We start from the raw sequence: 17,113 nt of genomic DNA on the forward strand, positions 1-17,113 counted from the left end.
TGGCATTTTATACTTATGCCTATAAAATAACTCAGTTATAATAAATATAATATCATTTTTATTAAATATATTAGAGTTCTATATAGCAAATTATAAATATATTTATTAAATATAATGTATAACTTAGCTCTATATCTAATGTATACACACAATATTTATATATATAAATATATAGAGAGATAAGTATTTATTTCTTTCTTTCTTTAAGATTTTATTTATTTATTTGACAGAGACCTCAAGTAGGCAGAGAGGCAGAGAGAGAGGCGGAAGCAGGCTCCCTGCTGGGCAGAGAGCCAGATGTGGGGCTCTATCCCAGGACCCTGGGATCATGACCTGAACTGAAGGCAGAGGCTTTAACTCACTGAGCCACCCAGGTGCCTCTAGATAAGTATTTCTATATAGAGATCTTCATTTTCAAATTACTGGTTCCACAGAGTTAACACTTTATATGCTACCTTATATACTCAGTACTTGGCATGGATACATCTTATTTGCTCAGTTCATCTGTAAGTTTCTCGAGGATAAGGGCTCATGTTCAGTCAGGTCTCAGTAACACCTGACCATATGTTGTTTGATTTATTGTTGAGGGGGACAGGTCCATAATCCGACAAGAAAAGTGACTCCTCTCTTAACCCTGCCCTCCTCCAGACCATCCTTTGTAATACTGGTCACACACAACCTGGGGCTGGGTTGGCCATGACGTTCATAGCTATTCTAGTTCTGTCTCCTTCACTTCGCAAAAGTCCACGGCCAGGTGGAAGCATCAGCCCATCGTGCTGACTTGTCATATCCAAGCAACTCTTAGGGGAAGTATGGACAGAGGTACCGTTTCTGTGACCGGCAGAAACTCCCTTTTCCCCATCTCTCTTTAGATATGTACATGCTTTGACTTCAAAGCAATGGAGTGTGATTATATTCTGTAAACCAAAAGGAAAAATAGTCATTACCATTTTGTGTCCACCTTCATCAGACCACATCAATTCTACGTGGACGCATATGAAATCTTAAACAGGGAAGACTCCTCACATTGCTGTGTGCACATTCCTGTTCGACCCCCCAGTATGATGAACTTACCAGCTTAGAAGGGATTGATAGTTCAACAAGAAGCTTTTTGAAGTATGGATAAGAGGAGGGGTAAAAGGGGCCCCTGGGTGGCTCAGTTGGTTGAACCTCCGACTCTTGTTTTCAGCTCAGGTCCTGATCTTTGGGTCACGGAATTGAGTCCCAAGTGGGGTTCCATGGCCAGTGGGGAGTCTGCTTGGAATTCCCTCCCCCTCCCTCCCCCTCCCCCTTTGCCCTTTCCCCTGCTCATGCTCGCGCTCTCCCTGACTCTCAAAGAAATAAATAACATTTAAAAAGCAGGAGGGATAAAAGCCGGGAAACTTTGTCCTTTGGTTTGACAAATTCTGGGACTGTAGCTACTATTTCATGCAGAAGAAATGGGCCAAATTCCAATGTGTTGTCTTTGATACATAATCCAAGTGACATTTAACATGTACCTGCAGTGTGCAGTATTCCCTCCAAACCTCAGTGATGTCTCCTGCATATGTAATCACCTCACATTTATATAAATGAAAAAAGACTCACATTGATACTAGCACACCTTTTTTTTTTTTTTAAAGATTTTATTTATTTATTTGACAGAGAGAGAGATCACAGTAGACAGAGAGGCAGGCAGAGAGAGAGAGAGAGGGAAGCAGGCTCCCCGCTGAGCAGAGAGCCCGATGCAGGACTCGATCCCAGGACCCCAAGATCATGACAGTGGCCTAACCCACTGAGTCACCCAGGCACCCACTAGAACACCTTTGTATAAAATATTACTACATGTGGGCTCCAAGGGTGGCTCAGTTAAGTATCTGCCTTCAGCTCAGGTCATGCTCCCATAGTCCTGGGATGGAGCCCCGTATCCAGGTTTCTCCCTGCTCAGTAGGGAGTCTGTTGGTCCCTCCTCTTCTGCCTTCCCGTGGCTCATGCTCTCTTTCAATCTATCCCTCCCCCCCTTTTAAAGATTTTATTTATTTGAGACCAAGAGAGTGTGAGGGAATGAGTGAAACGAAGAAGCAGACTCCTTGCTGAGCAGAGAGTCCAGCATGGGACTCGATCCCAGGACGTGGGATCATGACCTGAGGCAAATGCAGATGCTTAACCAATGGAGCTACCCAGGTATCCCAAGAAAATAAAACATTTTTGGTAGAAGACCTCTAATCCAAACCACACCGTTCTCCGACTTCTTAACTAGCAGATTTGTTGAGCCTGTTCCTGGCGACTCATCATGACTGTGAGTGGCTGGTTCTGGATCCTGGGTTACACAGTGGTTGCCTTTGAGGTTCCTCGGTTTGGGGCCTCTGGCTGCCCTGCTGAGTGACTCTGGATTCAGTGTTGAATTTTCTGTATTTTCTGTATTTTCTGTCCTCTCCCTGTGCTGACAGCGATCTCACTCAGTTCATAACCACACTCCAGTCTTTCGCTCACCACCAGTAATGTGGAAGTGGAGCAGGACGTAGGTGACCCCGGTTCCTGGAGATTAAGGATATCAGCTGTATGGCAGCCATTGATTGACCTCAATTTAATTACTCTTTCTGTGGCCACCCCAGGCCTCCCCAGGCTGAAGGATCAGCAGACACCATATACACAGTCATACATACATATACATTTGGAAACAAGGGGCAGATAGCCTACAGTGAATGCCCTCTGCCTCCAGCGTCCGTCACCTGAGGAGTTAGGTTGCAGGGGGAGAAAACAATCCTTTGTTGCCCGTCTAGAGAAACATAGAGCAGGTCCAGACGAGTTCAGTTCCCTGGCCTTCAGTACCTCCGACCAGGGAAGAACCCCTGGTCATAAATCTCTGGGCCATTGCCACAATTGACAGGGGAGTTTTACTGGCTGTTATTTCTCTTGTACAGTATTGTTTTTAGTGCTTGTTTAATCGTTGTTAATGTGAAATCATTTTTTTTCTTGGACTTTGTAGCACTTTATGACAGCGGCCGCAGGGATCAGCAGCGTTCTTTACAAAAACAGTACAGGATTAGAGTCGTCGCCTTGCCCAGAGCAGGTTCTCACTCAGATGTGTAAAGTTGATTTTGATTTGTCTTGATTTTGATTTTTCTCTCCCTGCTTCTGAAGACCTCTTTATAAATGCCACCTTGGTCCCAAAAGGAAGCCTCAAAAAAATGGACGTCCATTTCATGGGTTGTTGTTGTTTTTTTTTTTTTTCTTTTTGCTAGAAAGGGGGGGGGGGAAGAAAAGGTGGACTTTATTTGTCATGATTGTGAAGAATCCTCACATCAGTTTTAAATACTTGGTCCCAAGAGTTCTCATAGGAGCTACTGAGTTCCGTGAGTGATCCTACAAGGTTGAGTTCTGCATTTAAGTACCGTCTTCTCAGAAGCTTCTATGGCCCCCCGGGAGGTGAAGCCGGCTAGAGTGGTCTCCAGCTTCTGCTGCACGGGGAATTACAGTGGCAGACTTCTGTCTCCTCTCCCTGGACTGTGAGTTCCTCCAAGGGAGGGACTGAGTCCTAGTCACTTCCTTTCTCCCTCCACCAAGTTTCTAAGGAGGCCTAGAACACCCAGACTGAAGGATCAGAAGGAAGAAATGGGCTCCTGTCCACTTGTAAGTTACCAGTCCATGTCAGCAGAATGTGTTCCTTAAAATAACTATCTTAAAGTGTAACCACAATGATCCGTGATGTCAACTGTCACATCCGCCTGCCAGAGGGAAAGTGAAATCACGGCGTGGTTGCCAGACTCTTCAAAGCTAAAGGGGAAGGGACACCAAAAAGGCTCTGATCAGTTAAGGGCAGGCTCGAGGAGGTTCTACCCATTTTTCTTACTCTCATCATGTGCCCGAATTCACTGTTCTTATGAGAAAGCATGTGTCTCTAATGATGAACATTCTGGGGTGTGGGAAGTGTGGTTCATGAACAATGTGTGTCTTGTACTGCTTTACACACTCATCGGTAAGTCCGCGTAAATAGTTTCTGTGATGAGTAACTCGGTTTCTGAGATAAGTCCTTCCTTTTATTGCAGCTGATAACAGGATTATATGAGGTGGTAGGCTAACTAGCCAGAGGTTTTGATATATAATGGGAGTTATTACACTCATTCAGTCCCCCTTCTGGGCTCCCCAGATGCCACCCTAAGTTGTTTATTGACAGTATTGGTACCTGGAGAATTGACTCAGAAGCAGTGGATTATTTTTCCCCTCTTCCCCACCCCCCAATTCACCTATAACTGTTTTCCAAAGGAAAAATACCTTCAAAATTGGCAGGTTTTCTTATCTAGAGATAAGAATCATGTTGGTCATCAAATTTACCCCGTGCTTTTATTCACAGAGCTGCATACAAACTCTGTCACCCGAAGCATCGTGAAGCTGCATACTCACCAATTTCCAGATAACATGAAATACTACATAATCAATTATGGAAAATAATGAAATGGAATGTTGGCATGGGAAGCCCCCTCAGAGAGTGTTAAAACAAGGAAATCAATGGCTCAGGAGGAGTGTTAAAATTACAATCAGTCAAGAAGTCCTTACGAAGGGGCAGCCGTGGGTCCAGACCTGCCAGGAAGGGTCTGAGGCAGATTCTCCGGGTGTTTATTGTGGGGTAAAGTTGGTTGTTTATTCCACAAACACGGAAGGACAAGCAAGCAAGCTTATCTTGTGGGCTAGGTACCAAAGATACGTAGGTGCCAAGCAGAAACCTTGCAGAAGCTAATTCAGTCATTTGTTTTTTCTCTAAACAAGCATTTATAAAATGCATCTTTTTTTTTTTTTTTTTGGCTGGGTGCTGTGGGGGGCACCGTGGGAGCTCCAGCCGCAGGTTTTGCCCCTATCCTCAAGGAGGGCGGACAGATGAACAAGCAGTTACGGTACTTGGGGAAAACAGGCAGAGCGAAGATCCTATGTTAGACACAAAGGAAGACATGCTGACTTGAACAGTACAAAAAAGAAAAGCAAAAGTGAAGTGCTGATTATGGGAAATAGACATGTTCACCTGTTCTTGTAATTTCTGAAACAGCAGAGGAACCAGGAAATCCCAGATTTCAAAAGCCTGATTTCTTACTGCCTCTGGAGGTAGGCAGCAGTGGCCGGAAGTGGGGATGAAAAAATATCCAGCCCCTTAGTAAGAAACTTACAGAGGATGCATCAGAGCAAAACTTTCATTTCTTCCTTGGCCATTGGCTGGCGTGCACTCTCTCTCTCTCTCTCTCTCTCTCTCTCTCACATACACACACACACACACACACACACACAGAGTTAGGCATAAGATCTGAAAACGATACACCTCATTCTTTTTCTGAACATGAGACACCTGGAAGTGTGTCTTCAATATCCCAAAAGAAAAGAAAGCCTGGAGAAGTCAGGTTGTTTTACAGTTGGAACACGGTTTGATGCTAGAGAACTCTTGACTCTAGTATTTCTGTCCTGTTACGTATGAAAGTAAGGGACCATCATCTGTAGACGAAGAAGAAAAAGCCCTTAAAAAGAGAAAGTTCCCAAACTTCTGCTTCTTTTCATCTTCACTCCCTTTTCTCTCTTTCTGTGTGGCCAGCAGATAATCCCTTGGCTCTTTCAAAAATGGGAGCAATATATACACTTTGAGGGATCTCTGTTCCCCCACCCATTTTGAAATTATGTGCAACATTAACATGTGTAACAGTTGCTTCTGGGGAGACAATCTCAGGGGGGAGTATTTTAGGTTCCCCTGAAAAGAGTGATAAATAACTAAAGCTTCATAGCTCGCTCGCTGTCTCTCACATACACACACCACACAGTCCCCAAAACCATAAAACATACCGTGGATGGAACCAGATTGTCATCATAGACTGATAAATTTGAAATAAGATGCTGAGTATGATTTTGTTGAAATGAGAGTATAACAAAACCCAGGAGAGCATAGTATGTTTTGAAATCCCCAGAAGCATCTGGAGAGACAGTTCCTGGAATGTCCCCTGGATGCTACAACATGTATAGTTCTGGGACATTTGGCCACAGATCCTTGTGACAATAGTTTGTGAAGAACAGTTAGGGAGGGGTCTGCATCAACTGCCGCCCAGAAGCTGACTTGTCATAGCACACAACACTGTGGAGATTCTCCGGTAGAGAAGAATGTGACCTCCTCCTGTCACTAAATCACGGCGTCATGTTTGGGTGGATATTATCCACCCTGAGACTCATTTCACAAGGTGGGCACTGCGTTTGTCTTGCTCACCATTATATCCCAGGTCTGGTACTCATAACCTGCCAAATAATCAGCTCTTAAAAATACCTATTCACTAGGATGAAGGAAGTTCTTTTTTTTTTTTTTTAAGATTTATTCATTTATTTTCTTATTTTAAAGGAAGATTTTATTTATTTACTTACTTGAGAGACGTAGAGAGCAGGAGCATGGGGTAGAAGCAGAGGGAGGAGGAGAAGCAGACTCCCTGCTGAGCAGAGAGCCCGATGCGGGGCTCTATCCCAGGACCCTGGGATCATGACCTGAGCCGAAGGCAGAGACTTCATCAGAGCCACCCAGGGGCCCTTCATTTATTTTACAGAGACAGAGAGTAGGAGCGGGGGTGAGGGAGGAGAGGGAGAGAATCTTCGAGCAGACTCCCACCGAGCGCAGAGCCTGACTCAGGGTTTGATCCCACAACACATGAGATGACAACCTGAGCAAAAACCAAGAGTCGGCCCCTTACCCCGCCGAGCCACCCAGGCACCCAGGAATGAAATTCTTTTGGTCAGAACAGACTAAGGGGTTCCACATACTTGTGGTGGAGATGCTTGGGGATAGGTCTCCCTGACCAGAGCCTGATTGTAGTTTTGTGTCGTTGCAGTGCTGCTGCTTTTCTCCTCCACAGAATCAGTGAGGTCCATCAGGTGTGAGCTCTCTGTCTGTCATTTCTTCATTTGTGTCTTATTTCATCCTCACAAAAAGAATCTCCTATATTTTTAGGTGGGAAAGTAAGTCTTAGAGAATTAAGTAGTTTGACTAAACTTTCAACGCTGGAAAGTATAGAACTGAGTCTTCAGTCCGTCTCTGTACCTTGGGTTCAGTGCGCCCTTGACTGTGTTCACTGTATCCTAGACTCATGCCAATCAAGTTCATCACAAGCTCACATCAGTACTAATGAATGTGTGAGTGGAAACTTCCTAAGAATCAGCCAGCTATCTGCAGTTCCTTTGAATGGCTACTTAAAAATGAATTTGTTAAAAGTAAGTCAAATTATCTTCAGTTAGAAGATTCTAGCACCTTCTGATGTAATTTGGAGACAGCCTAGAGCTTGACAGAGAGAAAGAAAATCTTTTAGGAATATCACTTGACCTCTCTGAGCCCTATTTTCTCATCTCTAAATTGAATATAATGATACCAGTTTGGGTAGCTTCAAAGGCATATTCTATCAGCTAAATCCAAAGCAATACACAAAACCTCTCCAAAACTACTATGGAACATAATCGATGTCAGGTGTTACTTTTATAAATACATAGTGTATAGTCTAAATATGGCCACCACATTCGGAAAAATTGGATCTTTGGCTGGTAGATATTACAAAAGGAAGATCCTGCTGTTACAGGTAGCCATTGCAGTGGATCAGTATGGTCTTCGCATTCAGACCGTAGGTGGGAGAGGGGGTATAGCTCAGTGGTAGAGCATTTGACTGCAGACCGTAGGTGGGTCTGTGAACTGTACGTGAAATAAGGATGGTTTTGTCACTGAAGAATGCCGTCTCCTGGAGGACGAGATGAAAGAAGAATAAAATGCCCACTGGGATTCAGCATCTTTCATTTTAATCCACATGGCAGTCCTATGAGGGAGGCAATATTCTTGGTTCATTATCCAGTCACAGAAGCCGAAGTTCAGAGAGTTTCTAGGAAAATCGTCCAGATCATAAAGCAAATGTAAATGAGTCTCAAGACCATGATTGGTCATTGTTCTGTTCAAACTCGGGCACAGTTTGGACTTCCAGTTAATCCGGATCCCAGATAATGGCAGTGTGTCTCTATCTTCCAAAGTCCTTTGTGCTGACATGCTAATTGTCCTTTTTTTTAAAATTTGTTTGACAGATCACAAGTAGGCAGAGAGGCAGGTAGAGGAGGGGGGAAGAGCAGGCTCCCCGCTGAGCAGAGAGCCCGATGCAGGGCTCTATTCCAGGACCCTGAGATCATGACCTGAGCCGAAGGCAGAGGTTCAACCCACTGAGCCACCCAGGCGCCCCATGCTAATTGTCTTTTAAAGAAATCTTCTCAGTTTGGCAGCTTGCTACTATCAGTGTACTATTTTAGCTTTGTGTCAATGTAGTAAACTAGATACGTAAACACAGGCTATTTGGGGTCATTCTAATGGGGTCTGCTGAGGACAGTGTGAGGCACCTGGACCTCCCACGAGCACACTCTAATAGCTCTGTGAGCATTAGACAGAACGATCTAATGGAGGGCCTTTTCCTAGCAGCTCATTGATTATAAATACTACTCTTAAGTATTCATAGGTGGAAAAGTATTTGTCCAGATGAAAATAATGATTTTTAGGAGCAGCGATGTAAATTCGAGCATTTGCACCATGGTGGCCATTGGTGGAGGGAGACCTCAAGCTTATAGTGAGTTCTCTTATGTAGAAAATTAAATGAAAATAAAAAATGTAGAGACTAACAGTGTCAATTTTTTTTTTTTTCTGTTTTACAGGTTGATGACCAAATGAAGCTGCTTCAGAATTGCTGGAGTGAGCTCTTAATTCTCGACCACATTTACCGACAAGTGGTACACGGAAAGGAAGGATCCATCTTCCTGGTTACTGGGCAACAAGTGAGTATAGAGACCCCCCACCCCCCCCAAAAATGTCTTTTTATTAAGCATGTTCAGAATGGCAGGAATTTAACTAGGTCAGAAGCACTCTGGTGCTTTGAAAGGAAAAGATTGGCTGCAAATAATTTAGAAAAGCTGACTTGGTGCACTCTGTTCCTACATTGATGATTACGGTTAAACTTGTAAAAGCAAACATAATCACAGACATTCTGCTGCTTTCACTCTGCTGGGATTGGAAGTTGTGCTTTGAAGGCTCAAAACAACTGTTAAATCAGAATTAATGATGAGTACCCAGCCATCTTTCCTCGGATTTCTGCGTTCATCTACACACTTGTTTTGTCAGTTACTAAAAAAAAAGCTTATACCTTGCGGAATCCTTACTGTTTTGGCATCATAGTGGTGGAAGAGACTGATTTAGACATCGTACATAAATATTGGCATAAAGGCATGTGAGGGAAAAGGGCCAGGAGTTCCAGTTTTTCGGAGCTACCGTCATTCCAAAGGAAGATGAAAAAAAATTGCTGTTCATCCCTACTCCTTTCTGAATAGATACTCGGTGGGTCCACAGATATTTATTGGACATCCGACAGCGTGCCAGCCACTAGTGGAGGGCAGTGGCATGCATTAGAGACCCTGTCCTCATGACGCTTGACATTGTAGCAGGGAGAAGCTGACCATAATGAATCTTCATGTAACATTTATGTATATGAGAAACGTATGATGTATTAGAGGTCAAAGTGCTTGTCGAATAAAAGAAGAAAGAAGAGGACGTGCTACGCAAAGGAGAATGCACACGTATCCAGGGGGTACGTGGTAGCCCGACCCAAGGATTGCCGTGTTCAGTACGAGCGGTTGGGTTTGGTCTTTAATGAGAAGGTGATGTTTAGCAAAGACTCAAAGGAGGAGAGATTGTTGTTGGCTTCACTGATATCTGGGGAACGGAAAGTACTTAATGGACCTAAGTCCAACTTTATAGGATTTTGGCATGTCCCTCCCAGTCCTTAGCCTTCCTTCAGTAACTGATGTGTTATTAAAATAAATGCATGGAACCCCTTGATTCCCTAAGTCCATTGGGTCATTCCTATTCAGACCTCGCTGCAGCGTTCCGCAGCGCTTCCGGACTCCGTTGCCCAGGCCCCGTGATCTTTTACATGCAGCCATAAATGTTTATGTGCTGTGAAACCACAGCAGTGCCTATTTGAAAATGAAAGGCTGTCTCCACGCCATTTGCTGTATTATTCATAAATCACTTTTTCCCAATCAAATTAAAGGCAAGCACTATGTCAGAGTTTTTGCAAATTGGATCAATTCAACCATCTCCATCACTATCTGGTCCCCGCTTTCTGTACATCTCGTGAGAAAAGCCTTCCAGGCGAGCAAATAAAGTCTCATGGGCTTGACTTTCTGGGCTTTTAAATTTGCGTTGAACATTTTTGTCCGGGGACCCAGGGTTTTGGAGGACATGTACCCATTTCTAGAGTTTTCCTCCCTGGGTAGGCCTCCAGCTCTCTCTCCACCCCCTTCCCCGTTTCCCCCTCCCCTCCCTACCCGACGAGGAACTGCATTAGAAGGAACCTCAGCCCACAAATTAATTTGATTTCATTTCCTTCTGAGTTTCAGAAATCAAATGGGTTTGTACTGTTCTTTCTCAAAGCACTTTCATTCTTGCTCTTTAGAAATACTCCTTATTTCACATTTCATTTTGCCTTAAGTGCTGCCCCTGGGTAAAGGTAATTACCATTTAAAAAGTAGGGAAAGTGCATTTCTTGTCTCTGATTTTCAAAACCAAGAACAGTCAGAAATAGATGGTATTTATCATCTTAAGTATCAATTACTGCTGCTTCATGTTTTGCCCTCACAACCGAATACCAAACTCCCTAGCGAAGAGCTAGTTCTTCCCCTCTCACCTTTCCTGCCACCCAGAGTCTTCTAGCTCCCTCCTCTGCCCTCGTGAAGTGAGTCACCTTTCTGTCAAAGCCCTCCCCTACCCCTTTGCATCCAATCAATGCAGACCTTTGTAATGATTCATTATAACCAAATACTCTTAATTTGTGAAAATTATGGAACAAACCTTGTATTTTCTATTGTGGAATAGGCTAAACATTTTGAATCTATCTCTGGGCTTCCTGCAATTTCTTATATATTTTTCTTAAGGATTTGATTGGCTTTATTAAGTGGTTCATGGATTGGGTAGCATTCAGTTAGGAAGTAGAGAGACGCTCTGGCAGTTTCTTTAGTTCTTTCTTGGGGGGGAGGGGCAGGAGGGAGGGAATCGTAAGCAGGCTAGGTCTTCTGACCCTGAGATCAAGACCTGAGCCTCTGTCAAGAGTTGAAAGCTTAACCTCCCCCGACCCCGATAGTCACCCAGGTGCCCCAACCTGCAATTTCTTAAAGCAAAAGAAGTGCTGTGAAGGAAGACCCTTGGAAAGCGTGTGACCTTTGCAACAGAATGAGGAAGATATTTTAATGTGGAGTCATAGACAGATTTTTACATCTATATAGCGCCTGTTTAGTGCTGAATATGTTAGGTGCCTGAAAAGTATCAGCTGATGGTCCAGAGTAGAATTGCCCTATCGTCACCTACGAGCTGAATTAAAACAAGTTAACTTGGACTCAACACCCAGAGCACGCTTCCCCACCATCTCATCTCTACTTTCTTACACCTTCCCATTTCCGGTCATGGGGCTGAGACCCCAGTACTGGTCTGGCATTAAGAAGTTGCTTTCTACGGCAGTGGGCATGTACTGCTTCCCACCCTGAGATGCAGAGATAGGTGAAAATGTGATGTATAATTTCCTTAGAACAGTAAATACCTCCCTGACGGGAAATGTGGGAAAACCTAGATGTTTTTGTTAAAATAATAATAGATCATTTGGTGTATGCTAATTTTAGGACGATTGTTACAATAATGATGAAAGGAAAGACTACAGGAAGCATAAGAGTAGAGCAATATTCTGAGGGGAGGGGAAATGATTTTTCTTTTAAAATTTTATTTATTTGAATAAATAAAAGAGCAAACGAGCAGGAAGAGGAGCAGAGGGAGAGGGACAAGCAGACCACGCTGAGCGTGGAGCCCAGCATGAGACTTGATCTCAGGACCCCAAGATCATGACCTGAGCTGAAACTAGGAGTTGGACGCCCAACAGACTGAGCCACCCAGGCATCCCCAGGGTGAACACTTTTTTTTTTTTTTTTAGCATGATTTTAAAAGGAAAATATATGGAGGTAGTTGAAGAAAACAAAAAGAGGGAACTTAACCCTTTTTTAGTATATGATCTAATAACAGTCAAGCTCCTGGCAGAGTATATTTTCATTACTAGTACATGGCTATTTGCTGTCTGGTATGAAAATGTTGAGTGTGTGTGTGTGTGTGTGTGTGTTAACACACATTAGTTTAGTTGAGAATTGAACTGACTGGTGTTTGAGTTCCTGTTCCAAAATTTACTAGCTATACCATCTTGGGGAACTCCCCTTACCATTCAAGTTTCAGTTTCTTCACTTATCCAGGGGGGATTGTAGGGGAATCTGTGTCAGAAAATTGCAGTAGGAATTACAAGAAATAGTTCTGTAAAGTACGGACATGAAAATTTCAGGGTATCAAAACGGTGTGAACAGGAGGCTGATAGGAGGTCAACAGCCCTATGAAGAAAGTACTCCTTATTATTAAGAGCATCCCCATTTTACAGATGAGTAACTGAGACAGAGAGAGGTGAAGTAGTTGATGCAAAGTCAAAATACAACTAATAAAAGCAGTAGAATGTTCTGATCTAGGCAGTCTGGTGCCAAAGTTTGTGTTTCTTCCCCCCCCCCCCTTTTTTTTTTCTTTTAAGATTTTATTTATTTATTTAGGAGACAGAGAAAGAGTGAGGGGAGGAGCGGAGGTAGAGGGACCAGCAGACTCCCTGCTGAGCATAGAACCTGACACAGGGCTCGATCTCCCGTCCCTGAGATTATGATCTGAGCAGAAATCAGAAGTTGACGATCAGTCAGCTGAGCCACCCAGGCGCCCCAGAGTTTGTTCCTTTTTTTTTTTTTTTTTTTTTTTACTTTTCAGAGTTCCAGAATTCCAGAATTCATTGTTCATACACCATACCATACCAGTGCTCCAGGCAATACGTGCCCTCATAATACCCACCCCCAGGCTCACCCAACCCCCCACGCCCCAAGAGTTTGTGTTCTTAACCAACATACCATACTGCTTTTCTGTGTATCTCACAGATGCTACAAAGTCTTCGTGTATAATTTCTGTGCATGACAGCTTCTGTGAAACTTCCAAGCAAGACACTCATTTCTTCTTTATGAGCCTAAATATATAAATGGCTTTGTTTTACTTATAAATTTCTTGGTGTGGCATTGTTATCACATTGATCACATTGTAAAAATAAATTTAGATCATCAGAAGCATTTTAATGTGATTATTATGTACCGTTATAAAATTATTTCAGCATTAAGAAAATGCTAGAAAGAAGAAAAAGGGTCAATGTTACCACTCTAAATCAACTGCTTTTGTTGCGTTTTCTTCCTAAATGCGGCATTTTCTTAATTTTCTAAAGGAAACAATTCCTCTGCCACCAAAACACATTGACCTACTACCACAGATTTGTGCAGAAATGTGAACTTTGAAACAGTGCTAGATGCCTCAAGTCATGATGTTGATATCATGTTGAAAAAAAATTAAACAGCATTCTTCCAACGAAGTGTGTAAAATAACCCTATGGACAGCTTAACACTCACCTACAGGAGAAAAACAGCTTGATTCACTTAATTTAAAAACATTCACGAAGACCTGATAATTGAAGGAAAATCAAAAATGGGGGGCGGGGGGTGGAATTAGACAGCGTCCCGCCCTCGCTGGGGATAAGAGTTGTAATTTATCGTCTAATGACACTGATGACTAAGCCTCGCAGAGGGCTTTGCACTGTGCCCTTTCACAGGTAAGCCGCGCGACATGGGTTCAGATAAGATGGGAGGAAGGTTCAGAGGAGGAAGTGCACAGGGAGTCAGATGGGCGTGTGAAGCTGTCCAGATTCCACTTCTAGAAGGAAGTGCCTTATTTCTCAAGTGACTGTAGTTGACCAAACTCCTTCACAGGTTGAGACAGACACCTGCAAATCCTCCCAGGGTTAGAGGAGCAGTGACAAGGAATTTCTGGATAAAACTTGAACTAAACTAACTAAACTTTAACTAGCTAAAATCCATCACCTTTTTCAGCCTCAACTAGAAGAAATACGGTATTCCCAAATTACTCGGTAGAAAGTTCCAGGTTTGGGGCGCCTGGGTGGCTCAGTCAGTTTGGTGCCTGCCTTCAGTTCAGGTCATGATCCAGGGGCCCTGGGATCGAGCCCCACAGCATGGGGCTCCTCGCTGGGGAGCCTGCTTCTCCCTCTGCCTCTGCCTGCTGCTCCCCTGCTTGTGCATGGTCTCTCTCTCTCTCAGATAAGTAAAATTCAAAAAACCATTTCCTGCTTTGCTTACAGAATTTTCTCAGCTGCTCCATGATGAGTTCTTCTAGAACAAGTGAAAATGTTTATGATGAGTATTTTAAGACTAATAAATAGTAATACTCAATACATCTCAATCTGTACCACCAGGACTGTAGTCCTCACACACAAGCGACCCAGGCAGCAATTCTGTGTTCGCCTGAGCATGCATATGGCGTCTACACAGTGCTTTATAGCATCTCTGCTAGACAGGCTAAGGAATGCAAGGCCCCACCTGCTCCTTGTTCCAATATTCTGGCATTTTCCTCCTGAATGCAGCTCATGGTAAATTTGTTACAATAGACAAGGAAAAAAAAGACTAGACTGGTTTTAAATGGAGGGGATCTCCAGGGAACTGGTGCTTGGAGCTTGAAGAGGGAAAGGAAAAAGTTGGATAAAATAGCACAACTTTTTCAAAGTCCCATGGCTAACAAGTTACCTAGCACATTATGTTCACTAAATAAATGTCTGCAGAATTGAGTGCCTTTGTAGTTCACTGAGAATTAGAGCAATTGAAAGAATTCGACTGCAGGGCACCTGGGTGAAGGTTCAGTGTCTGCCTTCAGTTCAGGTCATGATCATGGCGTCCTGGGATCAAGCCCCATGTCCAGCTCCCTGCTCAGTGAGGAGGCTGCTTCTCCCTCTCCCTCTGCTGCTCTCCCCTCTCCGTCTACCACGCCCCTGCTTGTGCTCTCTCTGTCTCTCTCTTCCTCAGTCTCTGTCTCTATATGTTTCTCAAATGAATAAATAAAATCCTTAAAACAATAATAGTAATAATAATAATAAAAAAGAATCCCACAGCAAAGAACAGCCCAGGGGACCACTACCTAGTATTGAAATGAGGATTTGGTGATTCACACCAAATTTCTTACTTAAACCTAAGGTCAGCTATCATGCATTCATTTTGTCTTTTTAATCAGCCACCTATATAAGCATATGTTAAATCTTGTTAAGCAAAAAGAGAGTAATGATTATTGGTAATATTATTAATAATTTTAGTAACTTACATTAATAATTAGTGTTAATAGTATAACATCTGGATTATAAAATGAATTCTATATCTTTAACATTAAGAGAAGAATTTGTTTCTATCCAGTAATTTAAAAATACATGTACATAAAACCTATCTGTGTATATATATACTTACATACACATATAAAATAACAATGGAGTACTTTGAAGTGGAATTGCTTTTAGTATTTGCATATTGTAGCTAATTAACAGCCACTGTAACATCATCCTAAGGGAAAGGTCTACTGGCAACTTATTCATTATCTTCTATTATTGTGTATCATATTAAAATGACAGGCATCTTACAATGTACAAGTCATCAAAAATTTCAGTTATTAGAACTAAAAGCAATTTAGCTAAAATGGTTTCTTCCTTCATGATGAGTGAAACTTATCCAAAGGGGACAGCAGCTTATAGTATTTCTTCAATATCTGCCTTGAATTTAATGGCACAAAGATTACATGTAAGAGAGCAATAAATTAATTTTACTAAGTACATAAAAGACAAGGCCAGCTGCTCCTGAAATGAGCACAAACTCTGCATTCAACAAGGAAAATATAATTATGTTTGTAATAAAATGTAAGGAAGTTGCAGATCGGTGTGCTGTTGCAGGAATAAATCACCCATCCTCCTTCGGAGCCCTGCAATTTGATAAATTATCCTTGAAGGAAATGTTATCGGAGCTCCCATTTAATAAGCATGTTTGAGCTTTCAAATTAGCATGTAAATAAATGTATAGCTATAAAGTTGTTGGTATGCCAATTGATTCCCCGAAGTTCATCTCACTAAAGGTCTCTAGCTGAATGGAATCTTATGAAACAATTGCAGTTCGTTTCCGGTATAGTGCACTGTATTTTCAAGTATAAAGTTCTGGGACTTGAACTTAGTATTACACACCTGTTAGAACTGCACACATACCAAATTTTAATGAACCAGTCTTTTTTAAAAAACGAGGTTCTGGTGAATAATGTACTACATTTTCAAGCATGATGTTCTAGCATTTGAACTTCTTGCAGACTTGTTAGAACTATGCACTTAAAAAACTCCGTTACCTTCATGCTACAAAATATTAATACCAGCATATTTGCAGTTTATTCTAGTGCATTTTCCTGGTTGAAGGCTTCACTCGAGATCTTGATCAAATGTGCTGTGTACATTCTATGCTGCAGCTGCAGTGCATTCAACCACCGATTCTCGGCTTAAATTGGTAGTATTATTCCAAGTACGCTCATTTCCTGATAATCACAGAAATGGGAGGCACCTTTACTATCCTCTAGCTTAACTGCTTTATGTAAAGATGAGGGCACCAAGGGATGGGGACTCCATCGGACTTGCCCAAGATGCTTCATCTGTAAGTGGCCATGTTGGCCCAGATCTCCTGTCCTGTCCCAGTTTTCTTCCACTTTGTGACCCCACAGGGCCTTCCTGCTGTCATTCACGCACTGATCCTATTTGTCTCTGGAGGATTTCTTTTACGACCTGGGGGATAGGGAGAGTGTGGATAGTTGCTAAAGAATTGAGAGCTCAGGCACCACTTTAAGAAGAATTTCCCGGGGGCCCCCGGGTGGCTCAGTGGGTTAAGCCGCTGCCTTTGGCTCCGGTCATGTTCCCAGGGTTCTGGGATCGAGCCCTGTGTCGGGCTCTCTGCTCAGCAGGGAGCCTCCTTTCTCCTCTCTCTCTGCCTGCTTGTGATCTATGTCAAATAAATAAATAAAATCTTTAAAAAAAAAAATCAGAAAAAAGAAGAATTTCCCGGACCAGAAAGATGTCACAGAACTGGCAAAATGGTAATTCAGACATCCCTTTGGGGGCCACACTGACCGTCATCACATATT

At 42.7% G+C, this 17,113-nt stretch overlaps 1 protein-coding gene across 6 annotated transcripts in view; it reads left to right on the forward strand.

Moving 5' to 3' along the window:
* The window catches only part of NR5A2 (nuclear receptor subfamily 5 group A member 2), a 137,848-nt gene that overhangs the window by 66,755 nt on the left and 53,980 nt on the right, over positions 1–17,113 (forward strand). For all 6 annotated transcript variants that reach the window (XM_082701959.1, XM_082701961.1, XM_082701960.1 and 3 more), the window contains one exon: positions 8,668–8,787. In XM_082701959.1, the coding sequence (XP_082558085.1) occupies positions 8,668–8,787 (120 nt within the window). The remainder of the gene's footprint in view (positions 1–8,667; positions 8,788–17,113) is intronic.

Source organism: Mustela nivalis, assembly GCF_964662115.1.
Source record: "Mustela nivalis genome assembly, chromosome: 16".
Classification (NCBI taxonomy): domain Eukaryota; kingdom Metazoa; phylum Chordata; class Mammalia; order Carnivora; family Mustelidae; genus Mustela; species Mustela nivalis.